The sequence below is a fragment of the Centruroides sculpturatus genome, unplaced genomic scaffold (genome assembly GCF_000671375.1).
Source record: "Centruroides sculpturatus isolate CEXI.00-Female unplaced genomic scaffold, Cexi_2.0 scaffold2047, whole genome shotgun sequence".
Taxonomy (NCBI): domain Eukaryota; kingdom Metazoa; phylum Arthropoda; class Arachnida; order Scorpiones; family Buthidae; genus Centruroides; species Centruroides sculpturatus.
In genome coordinates, this window is record NW_019386265.1 from 55,979 (window position 1) to 75,094 (window position 19,116).

The 19,116-nt window shown below is 31.7% G+C and overlaps 1 protein-coding gene across 1 annotated transcript; it reads left to right on the forward strand.

Moving 5' to 3' along the window:
* The first annotated feature begins 4,990 nt into the window (after positions 1-4,990).
* Positions 4,991-17,230, forward strand: LOC111614327 (cytochrome P450 4V2-like). The gene is made up of 8 exons (XM_023355691.1): positions 4,991-5,055; positions 9,538-9,650; positions 10,711-10,796; positions 13,646-13,827; positions 14,062-14,134; positions 15,764-15,890; positions 15,965-16,126; positions 17,042-17,230. Exons 2-8 carry the CDS (start codon positions 9,561-9,563, stop codon positions 17,228-17,230), a joined length of 909 nt encoding a protein of 302 aa, XP_023211459.1. The 5' UTR covers positions 4,991-5,055; positions 9,538-9,560.
* Positions 17,231-19,116: the final 1,886 nt, after the last annotated feature.

Genomic DNA, 19,116 nt, shown 5'->3' on the forward strand with positions numbered 1-19,116 from the left:
TGGGCCGTATGAATCGAAGTCGGCGTAGGAACCGTAGAATGGCGATAATCATCGAAGCTCGAATGGCTGTCGTATAGCGATGTTCGTTCGGCCGCAATGTCCGATGTATGGAGACAAGATGCCCACAGTAATAAGTATAACTTCCTTTGGTCGCCCGGAACTTCCGGGGCTCGAGCTGTTATACGTTTTTCGTGGGAAAAAGTCACGTGATCGACTTCTGTTGACACTTACGGTGCATTTCGATCGACTAAGTGTCAACTTTCCCACTTAAATGAAAACAACCAGTGCCCTCTGATATACTTCTCACCAAGAGTGCTTTTTTTTATCCGAGTTGTTTACAAAGATTTTTACCGACATAGGTGTAAAAATCGCGGATTTCACACTGTGACCGTTGAGTCGATATCTCTTCGATACCACGTCAGGATGTGACACCACCGAGTCTCGCAGGACTCGGAAATCGCGACTTTACGACACGCTAGCGTGTCGTAAAGTCGCGTACGAGGTTTGGACCCCTCGTACGCGACTTTACGTCCGGAATGGAGAAAACGGAGAGAAAAACGGAAGAAACTGCACTCCAGAAGTTTTAAACATAAACAACCGTTTATTTATATATAATCTAAATTAGGTTTACATTAGTGAATAAAATTCGAACATAAACTACTTGAATCGTGTTCAGTTATTGATCATTTTCTAGTTCTAATTACAACCGGTTTCGCGTTTAGTTTACGCGGAGAGAGAGAACGTACAATAGTGCGCGGGCAGGATAAATACCTTAGGTTGTATGGTTGATCAAGTACCAGCACAAAAAAACGTCCAACAGTTCTTTTCAGTTGAGTAGGTGTTGAGGACTTCCTGTTGAGGTCTTCTAGTTCTGTAGGCGAGAAGGAGGTGTTGGTTGACGTTCAGGAATCTCGGCGGGAGGTAGACAATCGGCTCACACACAGACACCAATAATAAATTCCACCAACTTACTCATCGTGCCTGTCCCTTTTATCAAGTCCTTTTTTTCGAACCTTTCCCCGATTTCGTCAGCGATGACGATCTTGGTCCAATGAGGTGACGGCTGACACAATCGTGACACAGAAATGTACTCATCTCAACAAGGAACCCAATTGGTGGAAATCGAGGTTTTTATCGATTTTATTTTTCTCTTTTCTTTTTTTAATTTTCTGTTTTCTCGTTCCGTTCTTATAAATTTTATTGAATAAAAAAATATTTGTTTATAACACGAAATTTCTGATCCTCACAACACCATTCACCGCTTCCATTAAAATTATTCTTTCGAGTGTAATTTTAACATTTAAATTTAGATTACACTCTCTCTTTTTGACATGGGTTTTCCCGACAATAAAAATTTTCTTTGTAACAAAAAGTATAAGTTGACGTGTGATATGTGCAATCTGCACTACAGACACGATTTACAATCGTGACGAATCGTTTAGGCTGTTGACCTACTGTCACAGTTTTCGTGTTGATGATTCACCGTCTGTTGATAGTTCAGAAATCTTACACCAGTTCAAAGTTATTCTATGCGGGTTATGTGTTTTATGCTAGTAGGCTGCGTTGTGTGGTTGACTCGACATCAGTCTCTTTTATCGATGCACAAAGTTCACTTTCAATTGACAACAAAAAAAAATCCGTTTGTTTCTATTTTTCTCTTTGAACGGAGTGAGAGGTATATGTGTCACAAAATTGCAGTAACTAATAGCTCTCTCTTTTTATGTTTCTAAATCTAATTAGGAGACAAATGCCCTATTACTATCCCTAAACATGATTGAATCTATACAGTGGTACCTCAGGATACGAATGCCCCAACATACGAAATTTTCAGGATACGACATGAAATTCGAACATATTTTTGCTCCACGATACGAACAAAAACTCACCATACGACGTTACATTAGTTCGCAGCGCCATTTTTTATTCACTTCTGTTCATTGGTCTCAGTCCGCGCGTTTGCTTCGTCGTGGAAGGATCTCGCTCGATAAAGGAAATCTCGAAATATTATCAGAAAGTGACTAATTTTATTGAAAAGAAACATCCCGAAAAGGTTCACACTGGCCGTATTGCTGCTCGGATTAATGACATTTGCCTAAGAAACATTTTAAAAAGTAGGTAAAGCCAAACATCTTTGGATAGATATTTTACTAAGCGACCTCTATCCAGTGAAAGTGCTGGTGGAAGTGAAGGAAAGAAAGCAAAAATCAGTGAATAAAAATTTAAAAAAATATATATAAAACAACACTAATTTTTTTTATCTTCTCTAAGTTATTTTTAAGTTATTGTTACATTATGTTATATACGTTAAGTTTTAGTATCTTTTCCCTTCTCTCTCTCTTCCGCCACCAGTTTACACCTCCACCGTCGTCTATCCTCAAAGGTAAAGTGCAAATAAAACTACATTTTTTTTATCAATTATTATTCTATTACGGTTATTTATACATTTACAACTACAAAACGCATTTTTCAGTGTTTTCCTTATTATAGTTATTTTGTTTTAATGTACTTCTTAGCTTTAATTTGAATGTATTTTTCGTGTTGAAACGAATTATTTGGTTTTACATGTAATCGTATGGGGAAAAATGACTCACCTTACGACATTTTCATGATACGACCTCAGTTTTGGAATGGATTAATTTCCTATCCTGAGGTACCACTGTATTGAAATTTAACCTTGCCAATGTGTTCCGAAATTTCGGTTAGGAGATCGCTTTGGATGTTGACGGTTTCTATGTCAGTGTTATAACGGATTTCCGTTTCTGCTTGCTCCTGCAGGTGTGGAGAAGGTGTATCCTCTCGTTGCTCCACCCGTGGTCTCTTATATTTTCGGTGCATCGTCATTTTCTCCTTGCTTTCTTCTTTTTCCTTCTTTGCGGAAATGGGTTGGATGTGAGATTCGGACGATTTGAATTCTATTTGCACCGGACGGAGAACTTTGATTTGTAGGATTTTTCTGTAGGTTACCTTGACATCGGTTTTGTTCCTGTCTTCTTCTCTTCCCATTTTTGTAAGGACGTTGCCTTTTGTGGGTATTCTTTCTTTTCGCACCTCTGGTAAATTCGGTTGGCCTTGATGCATGAGTCGTATTACCATTTTTTCAGGAAGCTGCTTTTCTTTTTCCCTAGTGTCGGGTTTACGTCTCGGTTTCGGCGAGATTGAGCAAAAATGAACATTTTTCCATTCGGTAGCGTAATTTTCTCGTTTGCATAATCAAGAATGAGGTTTTCTTCCTTTATTATATCTCGTTCGATGATCCCTTCACAAGAAGCGGTGATTTCTGATCGGAAGATTTTACACGATCTGGGGAACTTGTAGTCTCTAAACTTAAAACAGGGAACAGTCATGCCTATGGTTTAAATGGATTCTCCATTCGGACCGCTGATTTTTCGTCTTTGTCCAAATTTTACCGGGGCCTTCCCTTTTAATTTATTGGCAACTTCATATAGCGGCTTTTAATGATTCCCACTTTTCAGATGGTTTCTCTGTAGCGGATTTAGATTTAACTTCCCTTATGAGTCTAATAATAGCATGAGGATGTGCAGTCAGAGTTTCGATACTTTCCTCACTAATTGCTGCTGTAAGCGTGTCGTCAAATGTCGCTGGTTCTCGTGATATGACGCGTTGTCTGAGTTGTATTGTGATTTCATTTAAAAATTGAGACTTCATGCGTTCATCTAATTTTTTATTTTGTATGCGCTTGATCAGGGCTGTTTCTGCCGCATGTGCTCTCTCTTGCTTTATTTTAATTTCTGTAGCAAGGACTTGTAAGCGCGCAGCGTACGTCTGTACATCCTCATCCTTGGTGTGTACGCAAGCGTAAAACCGATTCAATCGAAGGTGGAAAGGAACCTTTTCAAAACGCTTTAGCATAACTCTCTTAAATGCCTCAAAATCCTTAATTCTCTTGTCTTCTCTAACGAATTCTCTTGCTATCCCCGTGACTCTTAGCTTTGCTACTAATAGCATTTTCGCTTTCGTCCATCCGGACAATTTTGCAATATCTGCTAAAGTAAAAAACTCAGATATTCTAAGTACGGCTGCATCTCCAGAAAACGCAGGCAAAAAAAGAACGAAACTTCCTATGTTCCCTAAGACTGCTCTAGGGTTTTCTCCTTCCATTTTGACGCTGATCTATCAAGGAATCTGTCTAAGGCGGACAAAACCTGTGTCCAACGGACAAACCTGTCTTTGCACCTGTCTATGCTTAGCAATAGATGCAGTGGATATGTACTCTACATAAGAAAACAAATTTAATAAAATAAAGTATGCATTTGTCCTTGTGAAATGTAGCGTATAAACGTAACTAAACAGAGACGTTTTTTTGGGATACATACACTTTTTTCCTTCGCTTTTTATGTTTATTTAATAAGGTATAATGTTAAAGTCCCGAGTTTGTGTGTGTGTGTGTGTGTGTGTGTGTGTGTTCAAATCTTTATTTCATTTAATATTTCATGATAGGATGAAGAATAAAAAGAGGTAAATACAGTCGCTAGTAAAATTTTTTCAAATGAAAACACATGACACCCTCTATCTCCTGTTATTCATGACCTATCCACAAAAATTAAATAGCATGGAAGCCCACTTATATAAAAGGATAATACTTAGTACTTAATTTCAGATACGAAACGACAAAGTCTAATTTACAAGTGATATAAAAAACAAAACTATGACAATAAGGAAAAGGTACGTCTAATGGTATACGTCACTTCATGTATACGTTGAGCAAATTAATTTAGTTTATAAGAACGAAGTGTATTTGGCTGTTATCATAAAAGTAGTTTTCCAGTCATTTACGAGTAACGAATTTAAACTACAAACTTGAGTAGAACTAATTTCTATAGTATACGAAGACCGTTAGAATAAGTATGGGAGCTATTATGGAAATTCTTGCCAGTAATTACAAGTGGAAGATACTTGCTATTATTTCAATAATATATATTGTCTATACATTTCTGGTTAAAAGAAAGGAAATTTTTATTGCTTTTAAAGACACTGAATTATATTATTGTCTTCTTGGGTGGAAACTCGCATTTCTATATCTCATACCAAGGATCGGTAAGTTCTCGTCTAATCTCTATTCTCTTATCAATGAACGTGTCTATAGGTTATTTTGCGTGTAAAGGACTATTTGCAAAACATTTGAACACTTTATTTTTTGACTATAATTGTAAATAATGCCACAGAAAATACATATCTTCATTCTGTCACTTGACCTTGCTTCTTATAGTACCTGCAAGCTCAGTTTGCGTTAATTCTATAGTACTAGTTTTAAGCTATAGTTTAATATTTAGCTTAAACTTTGCTCTATCTTGCCTGTTTTTAGCTGCTCCACTTATTGGTGTATGCGGAAATTCACGTTTTCTTTTAGTTCCATGGCCTTGCAGCCTAAAATACTGCACGACAATATTAATTGATTGTAGACGAAATTAACCTTACGTATATGGCTTAGAGCGATTTTTCTTTTCTTTTCTTACAATCTTTTTACACTTTTTCCTTTTCCACTTCTATTGTACTTCGTTGTCCTGTGTTAAGTGTCTATCTGATCTGTGTAACCATAAAAAATTATAACTTGTCTTGTTTACCCGATCTGAAAAGAGTTTAGAGTTTTATCCTTGCAAAACCACACAAAATCTTCGATAAGATAATATTTCCAGGCACACGTTTATCACAATTTCAAGAATCTAGTGGCTGGCAATTCGTTACATTATGATTAACTCTTCCCATCAACTGATATTGATATAATGCGTTAGTTTTGTCATAGCAGTTTGGTTCATAATCTGATATGTTTAGCTCACAACATTCTTACATTTAGAGACTATTATAACGATACAATTTTTGTTTTGAAATGGCCAAATCAGCAGTGGAATCCGGTTGCAAAATTTTATAATCCAGATACAATTTTGGCAGCCACCATGCAAACACTAGCATAAACACTAGATGAATAGTGCTTCAAAAATAAACTTTATAAAAAATTAAGAATTGCAGCTGGCATTGTGACGATGTCACAATAAATAATTGCTCATTTAAAGGATTTTTTATTGATTATATTTAAGATAAACTCTACACTAAATCTCTTCTTATGTTCACTAATATTGTAGTAAATGATAATTATTAATATTCTACGAAACTTTTTTCTACAAATCAGAATAAACGATTCACTTCTTATAATAGAAGTTTATATTTTAAAGAAAAATTCTTAAATTTTAAAGTTATTTTTAATGAGTTATCCTATCGGGCTGCAATTTAATAAAACTTATAGATTATCCTTATAAATTTTCACTGTTGGTTGTTTCTCTGTCATTTATTTATTAATGAGCATTTGTGTTATATAATTATTATTATAGAAAATATTAATTAATATAATTGTTACAGTAATTACTGTATTTTTTGAGATACAATTTAACAATATTTTTATTTTTCTATATTGTTTATAAAATCATATCCTAGTGATGACATAAATTATAGGTGATTTGATTCAGAAATTAAAATATTATATAAAGAGAGAGTAATGTATATATTTTATTTTTTCTCACGAAAATTATTCTACGTTGACAAATAAAGAATGCTTCATTTAAACAAAAAAAAATAGTTTTAAAGTAAAAGTTAATAATTAAATATACAGTTATTTATAAATATTAAATAACAATACTAATTTGTGCAATTACAAATAAATTAGTAATCAAATAACACAAGTCATTTAAATTAATATATATAACTTTTAATTAAATAGGCTATTAATGTTACTTAACATAAAAATAAAACTAAATGAAATAACAATTTTACATATTTTTGGTGTTATACACAGGGATCATAATCTTTTCTAAAGAATGGTTTCTGACCAATTAGCGGGACCATTTTACAGCCCTATTTCTTGACTCAATGAGTCTAATTACTTTAGCTGCAGGCAGTGTTGCCAACCATGGGAAGTTTATGGCTTCACGCCGTTTGAAATAATTATTAAATCCAAAACTTTTTAGGGCAACCTTCTTCCATTTAGTCATATGACTCTATTCCAAATCTAAGTGCGATTGTTAACAAACGAAAGTAAGGTATTCATATTTTTTGTTTTTTAGCTCTAATTTTTTTATTATGTTAATTGACTATTTAATAAAACTGTTATCCCAATTTAATATCCTGCAATACTCTCTTTGCTACATACTAGGCAAAAAAATGTCTATCAAATTGAACAGATATTTTTTATCTGGTAAGTATTTTTTCTCCCAAGAAAGTTCCAACTTTCTAAGTATAAAAATTTTACCATTTCACAGTGTCATTAGCACCCAACTGTTTCATGACTTTTCCCTGAGGTGAGAAATGGGAGCAATTGAAGTTCTTCTATTTGTAGCTAACACGCTGTCTTGTTTAGATATCAAATTATTTGAATCTAATAAATAGTATTATAACAATTTTTATAAGAATCAAATAGAATAAGTAATGTTACAACTTTATTTCCGGTGTTCTGAGGAAGTTTCTATTTTGCTACAAAATTTTCAATTTTATGCTTAACTTGCTTATTTCTCTAACTAGCGAAAAATAACATTTAAATAAGTAAAAATAAAAGTTTAAAAACAGAATACAATCTCACATTAGCATTAATATATAAAGTGTTTCATTGCCAAAGTTGTAAAATTTTTCTATGAAGAATACTTTAGATTTTTGAAAAATTCCAGGTTATGGTTTTCTCTAGACCAGAGGTTTCAAGCCTACAAAACATAAAATACTCTCCTGAGTATCATTACAGTTACTTGTCACCAATATATGGCTGTTCCATATGAAGATCGAAGTACCTAACCGAGTAACCGAGTTAAACGTATTTCTTCTTATAAAAAAAATAATAACGAAGTTTAAATGGGGCCTCTTTTAGCCTACTAGAATGATTACGAGATCTGAATATGTGCCAGAGCATTTTCTTTATGTGTTACGTTAAATATATAAATGTATATTTTACAGTTTTAAACCGCGATATCGCGCTACATTCGATTTAGTTTTTGTTTTATATCAGAAATTTTGTTCAGTTTACGAATCTTTAATTTAAACTAGCATCAAAGCATAAAAAGTCTATAAAATGTTATATCTTAATAAGCCCATGAAATAATAATATTATAAATAATCAATTAATTTGCTATATGTATTACTTAGATTTATATGATTTATTCTGCTTTTACTTCAGCCAATGAAGAATCTCGTAAAATTTGATTAAAGGAAATTAAATGTTTCGTTTCGATATGATTTGTAACAAACATTATAAAACACTGGTTGATAACATATATTTTTTATTTTACTTTGAATTTCTGTCAAATGTAAAAAACGTTTTACTTTTTCTAATTAACTTTGTGACTGGAAAACCAGCACTTCTTCGAAGCTCTGTCAGGAATGACACCACCGTGATTGGATTCGGGATGGAAACTGCGAGACAGCGAGTAGGAAGTGACTCATACAGAGATTTGTTAACAAAACAAATAACTGTTTATTTGTAAAGCAAAATGCATTTTATATCGTTAAACAAGTTATAATAAATCGAGCTAAAATAGGTCTAGATACCTCTGCGTTTCTTGAGAGAGAGAGTTCACATGAACTTTGCGTGGCGATAAATACCTGTAGTTGAAGGATTCGGTTATAGATTTCATGCCAGAGATTAGGTTTGTTCCTTAGGAAATTTAAATAAATGCATAGGTTGGCACATTAGAACAGTTCTGGTAAGGTGTATTCTGGGAGTAGATTTGAAGTTGGTGAAACCTAGGATTATTTCTGGTTTGACGATGAAGTTATTTTGATTCAAAGACACAAATATTTTCGAGTTCGAGTCGAATCTGACCCTACTCGAAATATTACACTGACCCCCTTTATCACTTTATCTTGTAAACTGTTAACGATTCAAAATTTAATAGCATTACAGTAATCCCTCTAACACGCAATCCACTGCGCAAAATTTCAGAAATTTTCGATAAACAGCATGCATTATTAAACCAACCATAGGGAACAAAGTATATAAATGTATAGATGTTACTGAGTGCCTCCACACAGTAACATCTATACATTTATTTTATAATGTAAGCAAACATAGCACAAGTAGTTTGAGAATAATGAACGAAATTTTGAAAAGTTTGTAGAAAACGTACGCTAAAAGTGTACAAAAGAATGACATTAATTACTTACAGGGTTGCTAATATCAGAAATCTATATTTTCGGACTGTAACGAATAAAAAGTTTTGAAGATTTACAGGTGAAGAGGTCAAGTAACGTTAAATTATTTAGGAAATTTTCTTTACTATCGCACTTATAATTTGGCAGTTAGATTGTTACGATAACAATTATATTAAATAACATGTAAAAGCAAAGATTTTTTACAGTTACCCAGAAAATATTGAAAATCGTGTATTGAAAATACCGAACTATAATTTAGATTTGTGAAATTGTCAAAAAATTTTTCTTTCAAAATTAATAAAATTTACTTTGTAACTAATCTATTTAGATGTTATGTTTGTATTTAAAATCAATACAAATAGAAATTTTTCTATAATAATTCTGTGTTTCCAGGTTCTTCAATACCGTTCGCAGAGATGTTGAATCACACGTACAACAAAGGATATTTTTCTTTAAATTTTCTAATTGTGAAATGCTTGTTCTTGTATCGTCCGGATCATATTCAAGTAAGTTCCTAGAAAAATATATAAATCGGCAAGTGATGTCATATTTCGTGTCATAAGCGATGTCGTAAAAACAAATGAAAATATATAATTATAACAACAAATATCCTGATTATAAATGCTGACAACAATTTGGAAAATAAAAAATTTTCATACCAGTGAGGTATTCAGTTTTGTTCAAGAGTTGAAATTACTACATGCATGTTTTAGAATACGTTTTGTCGTCAGGTGGACAAGTAGTTTCGTTCTTTGAACACTGGGCATTCAGATGTGAGTTCGCTCTTCGCTCAGATGGGCTGGTCACGTGGAGTTTTATGGTTTTCTCCACATCTGTACCGCCTGAATAAAGGTCAGTTTCCCTTAAAAAACCTCTCAGAAGACATTCTCCTGCGTGTAACATTCATTGTAACAAACGTAACCATCTATTAATACTGTACTAGCCAATGAAATTGCATATTTCACACAAGCGAAAATAACTAAAGAAGCAGATGCCCAACTTGCCTACTAAGAAAAAATACGGCGTCAATGCTTAGGCAGACATAGATTTTATGTAGTTTGCAAAGTTTAAATCCGAAGCTCTGGTGCAAGACAACTTACGTTGTGTTTCCCAAAAAAACAAAACCGATACCAAGAGGATAAAATCACGATAAAAGACGTTTCTCTGGAATGGAAGCCACATGCAAGAGCATGGAAATTACTTTTCGAAATTGACAGAGATCTGAATTTTCTGTCAAAATTCTGTTTTCAAATACAGCAACTTTTCTTGCTTTCAAAGTTTTTAGCATGCATAATATTCAAATATGAGAATCCGAGACTCCTCTCTGCATCAGCAAATATGTGTTGAACAGTCCAAAATTTAACATTTTTTCCACGATAATTCTATATGACAAATATTTCTCATGTAAAAAGATATGAACCATTAAATTTTCAGGTGTTTTAAAAATGACGTTTCAATCATTAGATATAATATTTTCAGCAGTGTAGTTAGTTTTGTATTTTTATTCCTGATTTTATTAATTTTATTATTTACTGATTAAAATTCACACTTATTACTTATTTTTAGACACTGCTAAGTGATTCTCAATGCATTAACAAATCCATCCTGTACAACGGATTTAAAGATTGGGTTGGAGACTCCGTTTTCATGAGGTAATCATTAGTATAAATTTATTTGCATTCTTTGAAGTAATATTTTATATTTTACGGTTATTATAAAATTATAATATCATAATAAAAAAGTGTGTAAAAGTTTCAAAGTATCTGAAAAAGTTTAGTTAACAGTTTGAATATAATAGGGTTTTTTCCCCTGTTAACTGTTTTTGCCCTATGGGCATTAAGAAGGCCTATTTTTGCAAGTTCATTATCGGTTCGGTCAGACCCACAATGAGGCAGCCGGATGTTGAGAGACAGGGCCTAACATATAGAAACGGGCAACTCCCTGAAAAATTCCTGGAAATTATTTTACCTGTCCGGATTCAATCCCAGGTTCCCCAGAGCAGTAGGCTGCAACCTTAACCGGTCGGCCATCAGAGTAATATTGTAGGGTTATTTCATATTATGTGCATTACTAATACTCTCACAATGAATTTTAAAACTAATCATGCCATTTATGAATATATTTAAAAAGTCATCGCTATTTATTTTTTAACAGGGGAATGAGTGAAAAATGAATTTTTCTCGCTTATTTCTCCTTAAATTACGATATTTTTGCACGATTCAAGTATTCTATTCAGGTACATTTGGAGACTGTGGCCTTTTTGGCTTTTTTCCGAAATACGTTTCCTGATGGTAAGGTGAAGCAGGCAAATAATGTTTTACGGGAAATCTTGAGTGTTCAGGACTGCTTGGTCACTGATGGGCCCTTAAATGACTGAAAATTATTTAGCTAATATACAAGTAATTGCTCGGAATGTTTTGGTAGTGACAAACTCAATATTTTTTAGGATATTAATTAATCAAAAATAATCTTGCCAAATTTCCTCAAAATAGGTAAAACTGTTTCGCTTGGTTCAATGTCATGACTTGGTGAATTTATTGACACTTGACAAATAATTTCATCATGAACTTTTAGTCCATAAAGACACGCGTTTTGGGCTTTAGCCCTGTTCAGTCTGTTACATATGTTGTATCCTGTGGACATCTGTCAGGCATTAAGTCTACCCACTCCCCTTCCTTCTCTTCCCACATGACGGCATCCCCTGCATCCTCGCAACGTGAAACATCTCACTCTCGGAGTGCCACACTAGCCCCAACTGCGACTGTATAAATATTCTATTTTCACAGTTGTAGCCAGTTTTTATAAATTTCTATGCTTAGATTCTTGTTAATAATATTTTTGTCTATAGTTATTTCGTAGCTTTGCTTAAATTTTCTTTTATACCAATTTTTTCCTCTGTGTACTATTATAACGTCCTTTTTATGTATTTTGCAGTTATGAGTTGTGCAATGTTCGTAAAAACAGATTCATAAAAAAATTTAACAAAATAATTAACATAATTATAAACAAATTAATTTAAAAATATATATATTACATTTATTAAATTATTGGAACAATAATACAGCGAAAAATCAAACACCATTGTGTCTTTACTGTGACAGTAGCACATAGCACTTGCCAGCATAGGAGTGTAATAGTGTTTTTCCTTTGTACTGCATTCTATTCCTGTTAGCAGAACAGTATTGCTAGTTATGTATGTAACTATCTTTGTGGGAAAACATTTGAATTGAAATAAAGTGACTCCAAGTACAAATTAGAAGTTGTTATATAGTTAAACTGTCTGTTCACTCTTATGACTTCCATGTGCCAACTTATATGTAATTCTGTTCTCGAAATTAATTATAAAAGACTGAGACAGTCAGGCGATATGGAAATTTATAGATTTACAATTTTTCTAAAATTGCAGCACAATAATTTTTTTATAGACGCAATATTTACAGAGAACGTACAGTACGTCCCTCCGCGAATAAGTAATTATCTAGAAGTAATTTGTTTCCTGTCAAAATTTACTGCTAGACATTTTAACAATAGAATTTAATAAGACATATTCTAGTGTTATTAAATTCGTTTAACACAAAACTTAGCAAAAAATAAATATAAAAATTGAAGAAAAATGCAAATTTTTAACGTTTGTTTATGTTATAGTTCGAAAGACATGATTTTAAAGGGACGACGCAGTGGCAGGGGAAACGTGATAAGACTCGTCTGAATTAACGCTAACTTATCACGGTAAAATGTCTCTTTATATAAAGTACGAATAACAACTTAAAAGGCGTTTAAACAAGAACTGTAAAAACCAATTAACGTCAAGAAGGTCTCGCATACAATTGTCATAGGAAGATAGAGTTTCTCTAGATTATTTATTTCCTGATAGAGAAAACAGTGACCTCATTCTTCGAATTAGAGACAGTTTACTGGACAATGGCGAATTCAAGCTTAAATTGCCGCACAACTTTTTTTTTTATGATTTTAATCGAGATAATGAGTTTTATTCACTTGATATCAAGTACTTTGTAGTTAAATGAAAATACAAAGAAGACAACATGGCGTTATGATACTAAACAGTGTTTCTAGAATCGTATATTTAATTATGTCCTTACCGTCAATTAATTACAGTTTATAGCGAACAGAATTACATAGACCCTAAAAAATATAAAGCACAATTCAGAAATTAAAAAACGTAACCATTAGAATTCACTCGCGTGTGCCCTCATTCAGCGCAATGCAAATTAATATAACTACGCAGCATACAAAATATTCCTGTATATCTAATGTATAAACTATATTAATGATGCTAACAGGTTATAGTTCTCAATATCGTGTTTTTAAGACTACTGAAATTTCGCATTTTATTTTATTAATTATGAAGTTTTCTTAATTTATATTTATTCAATTTGCAATTATTTTACTTAACATCATAATTAAAATTGAAATCGGAAAGAAAATCTTGGGTAAGCCACCCAAAAAAAAACATGTATAATAATCCAGAAATATTTTTCAGAAGTGACGAAGGTTATAAGGAAAGGAAAAAACTATTGTTGCCCGCTTTTCGCCCAAAAGTATTGCATTCATTTATTCCGATAATCGAGAAGAATGCCAGAAAATTAGTTGAGGTGCTGATGGAAAACGAGAAAGTTTTCGTAGTACGTGTGGTTAAACTGTGCGGATTTAATATTTTGTATGGTATGCAGAATTCATTTTATGTTTAATCTGATTAATTTATACTGTATTTCATTTATTAAGATTTATGATAAATTCTTCATATAAATTATTGACAATAAAAGTTATTAAAAGTGTCATATTTTATAATTATTAGAAAAATAAATGAAAATTACATTATAAATTTTAAAATTTGTTACATAATAGTTTAATGTTCGTTATATTGTTTATATTATTAATTTATGAAATTTATTTCAGATACAATTCTTGGAGTTAAAGAAAATTCTACTTTCAGAGAAACAACTTCTTACTATGAGAAATTAATAAACGCGTAAGTATTTACTTTCAGATGTTGAAACCAGCAGAAAATGAAAATTTTAAATAAGCTTTTTTCGATCTGTTGTTTCTTCTTTTACTTTCATAAAATAGATTTTATTCCATAAAGTAACTGACTCGAATTTCTCTTATTTGATTTCTACTTTTTGCAACATAACTCTGCTAAGCAATTGTATTTTAACTACGTATGTGAATACATACTATGAAACCGTTTATGCAAGTCATCTTTCCTGAAAATAGTAATGCATTCAGTTCATTAGATTTTTTGTTGGAATTTATTTATATAAGCCTAAACATCTTTCTCTTTCTACTTGTAATGAAAACTACACCTTGTCATAACATAGCTATGCATAAAAAAACCTCAATAGTATGAATACTTTCAAATCTGTCTATTCAGTGAAGTTAACGACGCATTCAGGATGTTCGAATTCTCCTGTTTCATTCAATCACTTTTCACGTCTATGTGAAATGCCAGTCTGTCCCGGCATGGTGCGAACACACGACCAAAATCTTGGTTTTCAGAGAACTAAACGGTTTGGCCACTGGTGGGACAATGTCGGTTTAATAGATCGGTTCAATAGATATACGTACGAAGAGTACGAGTTTGAATTTTTAAATGAACACAATGGTTTCTCTTTTACACGTTATGCATCTGATGTGACTTGTATCACGAACCTGAAATTATTTTTTTCTATCAACAACTTAGGTACACTTGATATGATGCTCAGAATTGTTTTCTTATTGAAAGATTTATGCATATCGTGAGCAAGATACGATTTCAAATCCTTATATTATCTAGATTCGCTTGTTTTTTCAATTCAAAATTATCACAGTACCGGGTTGCAATAGTCTTAAATTTTGGTAGTGTCTTGAACTTGTAAATCTTACTATTCCTGTTAAAAATAAAATGGTGCCATATATCTATCTCCGTTTAAGGAAAAATGTGTGAATTGAGACATTCGTAACTAACTAGATAATTCTATATAGTTAATTCAGACGTCTTGCTCATATACTTTAAAATTTAGTCTCTTTATTCATCTATCTAACATTTTTCTCCGTATTAAGGAAGAAAAGACACATCAGAAAAACGTTAGTAAAAATTTATACGTTTCCAAAAATTATTTATTGTTACGTTACAATTCCGGCCTGGAATTTTTAATCATATTTTTAATTTATTTAGTTAAAAATATATGGTCTTTACCCAAACTGGTGGTGGTTTGCCCCTGTACCCCATACTTTTTTCGTTAGCAATGTAATTGTTCCGGATATTTATCAAACACCTTTCAGAAGAAAATATTTGAATTAAAACAACATGACTTCCGGTTAGCATCTGTAGTTCATATTTAGTTAATTGGGGCATTTTGTTTTCCAAGAGGTTTCTACCTTGTGTCAGCTATTATCTACCTATCTCTTTTTCGAAATTAAGAAAAAACAGACAGGCAAACGGAGAACAGTTCAAATTTATATATCTAAATTTTTTTTCAGATTACACCACATCAATTTTTGAGAATTTCAGAAGAATAAATATTTATATTATATTATCGCAATATCAAAATATTTGAACATTTTATATTAGAATTTTACATTTGAACATGCCACGTTTCATGAATTATTTATTTTATAGAACATTTAAGCCAGTACCTGATAGATCAATTAATTTTCTGATGTCGTTCGACTGCTTCTTTTATTTAACACCAAAAGGGAGAGAATTTAGATCAAACAAGGAAACTTTAAGGAAATTAACAAAAAAGGTTCGTAAAAAATTCTCGCTCTCGAAGAATAATTACACACAAAAATTTTTCTTAAACTTCAATTCTGTTTCTAGATAATTGCTGAAAAAATTCGACGACGTGAAGACGAAGAAAACACGACCGAAATTAATGGAAATCGAAAATCTCTGTTGGACTTTCTCTTGGATGCTAGAGATAAAAATCCAGAACTGTCCATTGAGAGCATTTGCGAAGAGATCGAATTTTTTCTTGGCGCTGTAAGTGGAGTACATATTTCTTTTTATTTGACATTTTGAATCCACAAATACAATCATCTGGTACGATATTTCTTCGTAAATAATTGAGAAACCTGCCCTCGCTTATATTATGCGTAACTGAATACAAGCTTAGTAGGTTTATTTTCAGTTAATTACATTTTGCACACTGTGAGCACAATAGTAAAATTATTGATAAGCCGTGTATAATTCGGAGTTAGCTGTTAAGGTATTGACTCATTTTAATATACGTAGTTCTTGTTTATTGAAGTGATGCAAAATAAATTAATCTTATATTAATCTAAAAAAATATGTTGATAAATTTAATAAAAAAGATGGTGTTATCCTTGATATATTTAAATGAAAAGGGGTCCCAAAGATTAAGATGTGGAGAGTATGCGCTTCAGTCAACCTTTTTCTACGATGCCAAGCTATTATATTTAACTCAGCATAATACAAACAATACTGAATAATCATTAAACCAGATAAATATTGTTTGTTATATAAATGCCTACTGAAAAAGATTTTACTAATATTATTGTACTGGTATTTGGTTTCTTCAATTGAGGAAAACTTATTCACAGAAAGTAAACAATCTTTACTATCAAGTGAACAATAAAAATTGTTTGTTTTCTCTAAATAAGTTATCCTCAATCGCAGAAACCGAACAATACCAAACACCAGTAGAATAAGTCCTATTAATAAGATCCGTTTTAGTAGACATTTATATAACAAACAGTATAAAATAAGGACATAAAAACATTTGAATTAATATGAATTAACAAATAAATATTATATGCACTGTGCTTCTACAGGCTCATTCTCAACATATGCGAAAATTTTAGAAACATTTTTTCGAATAAGTTTAATTATAAAAATTCAAAAAATATATTGATAACGTTTTTATTTAAATATTAGGCATACGAAACAACAGCACTAACTGTCACCTGGACGTTATACTTATTAAGTCAACACGGAGACATTCAAAAAAAAGTTCAGCAAGAGTTGGACTACATATTTGAAAATGATATCGATCGATCTATTGAGAATGAAGATTTATACAAAATGAAGTATTTGGAATGTGTCATAAAGGTCGGCAATTTTTAGCGATATTTATGATAACGTGTATATGATATAAGTGTGATTATTATAAGATTGATAATGCATTTATATTTTTTATACTTTTACTGGTAAATTAATTTTTATATAGGCTACTGGCAAACGTTACACAATCTCAAACGTTATATATGATTTTAATTCGACTAATTTTGTAGATATTATTATATGTCTGGCATTTTGTCACGGTGACAACTTTGATGTAATTTTAAGATTAAATCATACAGCATACAGGCTATTAACAAGACAGTCAATAGAAAGAGCCTAAGAAATTTGTCTGGACAAATCTTAGGGTGAAGAGTTGTTTTAGCTCTTAAAAATTAACTATATTTTTTCCAACAAAATTTTTAATTCTAATAACAAAAAAACATTGTACGTATTTCATTTGTTTTAAAGAGGTAGGTACAGTACATTGCTGCACTGTATTCCACATTCCACCCAACATCTGACCAGTTCTGATCACGAACTGGGATGATAAAAAATAATTAGGTATTTCATTATAGGCTAATTGTACTTGGCAAATACGAATACAGTTTCGATATTTTCATTATTAAGAATAATTAGTTGAAATATTTAATTAATGTAAACACATAATTAATTTAATGCAAATTAAAAAATTGACTTTTTTTCTATTTGATAGAGTTTTTGTTGAATTCGATCTCATTTTTTATAGTAGAAAAATATTAAAAGAACCAACTGCAATACCAGAAGTACTTTTTTAATAAATTACATTGTATTTGGTGCCATCTGTTATGAGAATTTTCTATGTTAATTATAATATTTTTAAATATTACAGACAGGCAAAATAAAAATTTTGAAAGTAGTGGTGAGTTATATATAAGAGAAAAATTGTAAATGACAATAACGAGTAAACCGTTCTTAAAATCCGACCACGAAGATACGACAGATGACTCTCTTTTATTTCCTCACTCCCTCGACCTTTAACCACGAAAATTGCATAGTTTTAATTCCCGTTAAATTAAAGCTACTATCCAAATTTCTTTTCTTAATTTTCAGCCTATCCAGAGATATTAAACTAAATAAATTCCAAAACACACACATATATTTTACGAAATTTTCATCGTGGTGTTTATATTTAGGATCGTGTATATGTGCAAAACCAGTAGGCGGGCAAATTTTGATAGGAATATAATACTTTGAAAAACGTAGAGAAAGTAAAAGTATGTTAAGGAAGTAGCGAAATATTTACTCTTTATAACTAATTACAGATTTCTTTTATTTTCGTTCCTGTTATCGAATGTCTTCCAAACCTCTAACCTATTTTATGAATAATTATTAAAAACGTAGAGAAAGTAAAAGTATGTTAAGAAAGTTGTGAAATATTTATTCTTTATAACTAATTACAGATTTCTTTTATTTTCGTTACTGTTATTGAATGTCTTCCAAACCTCTAACCTATTTTACGAATAATTATTATAATCGTATAATTTTTAAATTNATATTCAAGTAAGTTCCTAGAAAAATATATAAATCGGCAAGTGATGTCATATTTCGTGTCATAAGCGATGTCGTAAAAACAAATGAAAATATATAATTATAACAACAAATATCCTGATTATAAATGCTGACAACAATTTGGAAAATAAAAAATTTTCATACCAGTGAGGTATTCAGTTTTGTTCAAGAGTTGAAATTACTACATGCATGTTTTAGAATACGTTTTGTCGTCAGGTGGACAAGTAGTTTCGTTCTTTGAACACTGGGCATTCAGATGTGAGTTCGCTCTTCGCTCAGATGGGCTGGTCACGTGGAGTTTTATGGTTTTCTCCACATCTGTACCGCCTGAATAAAGGTCAGTTTCCCTTAAAAAACCTCTCAGAAGACATTCTCCTGCGTGTAACATTCATTGTAACAAA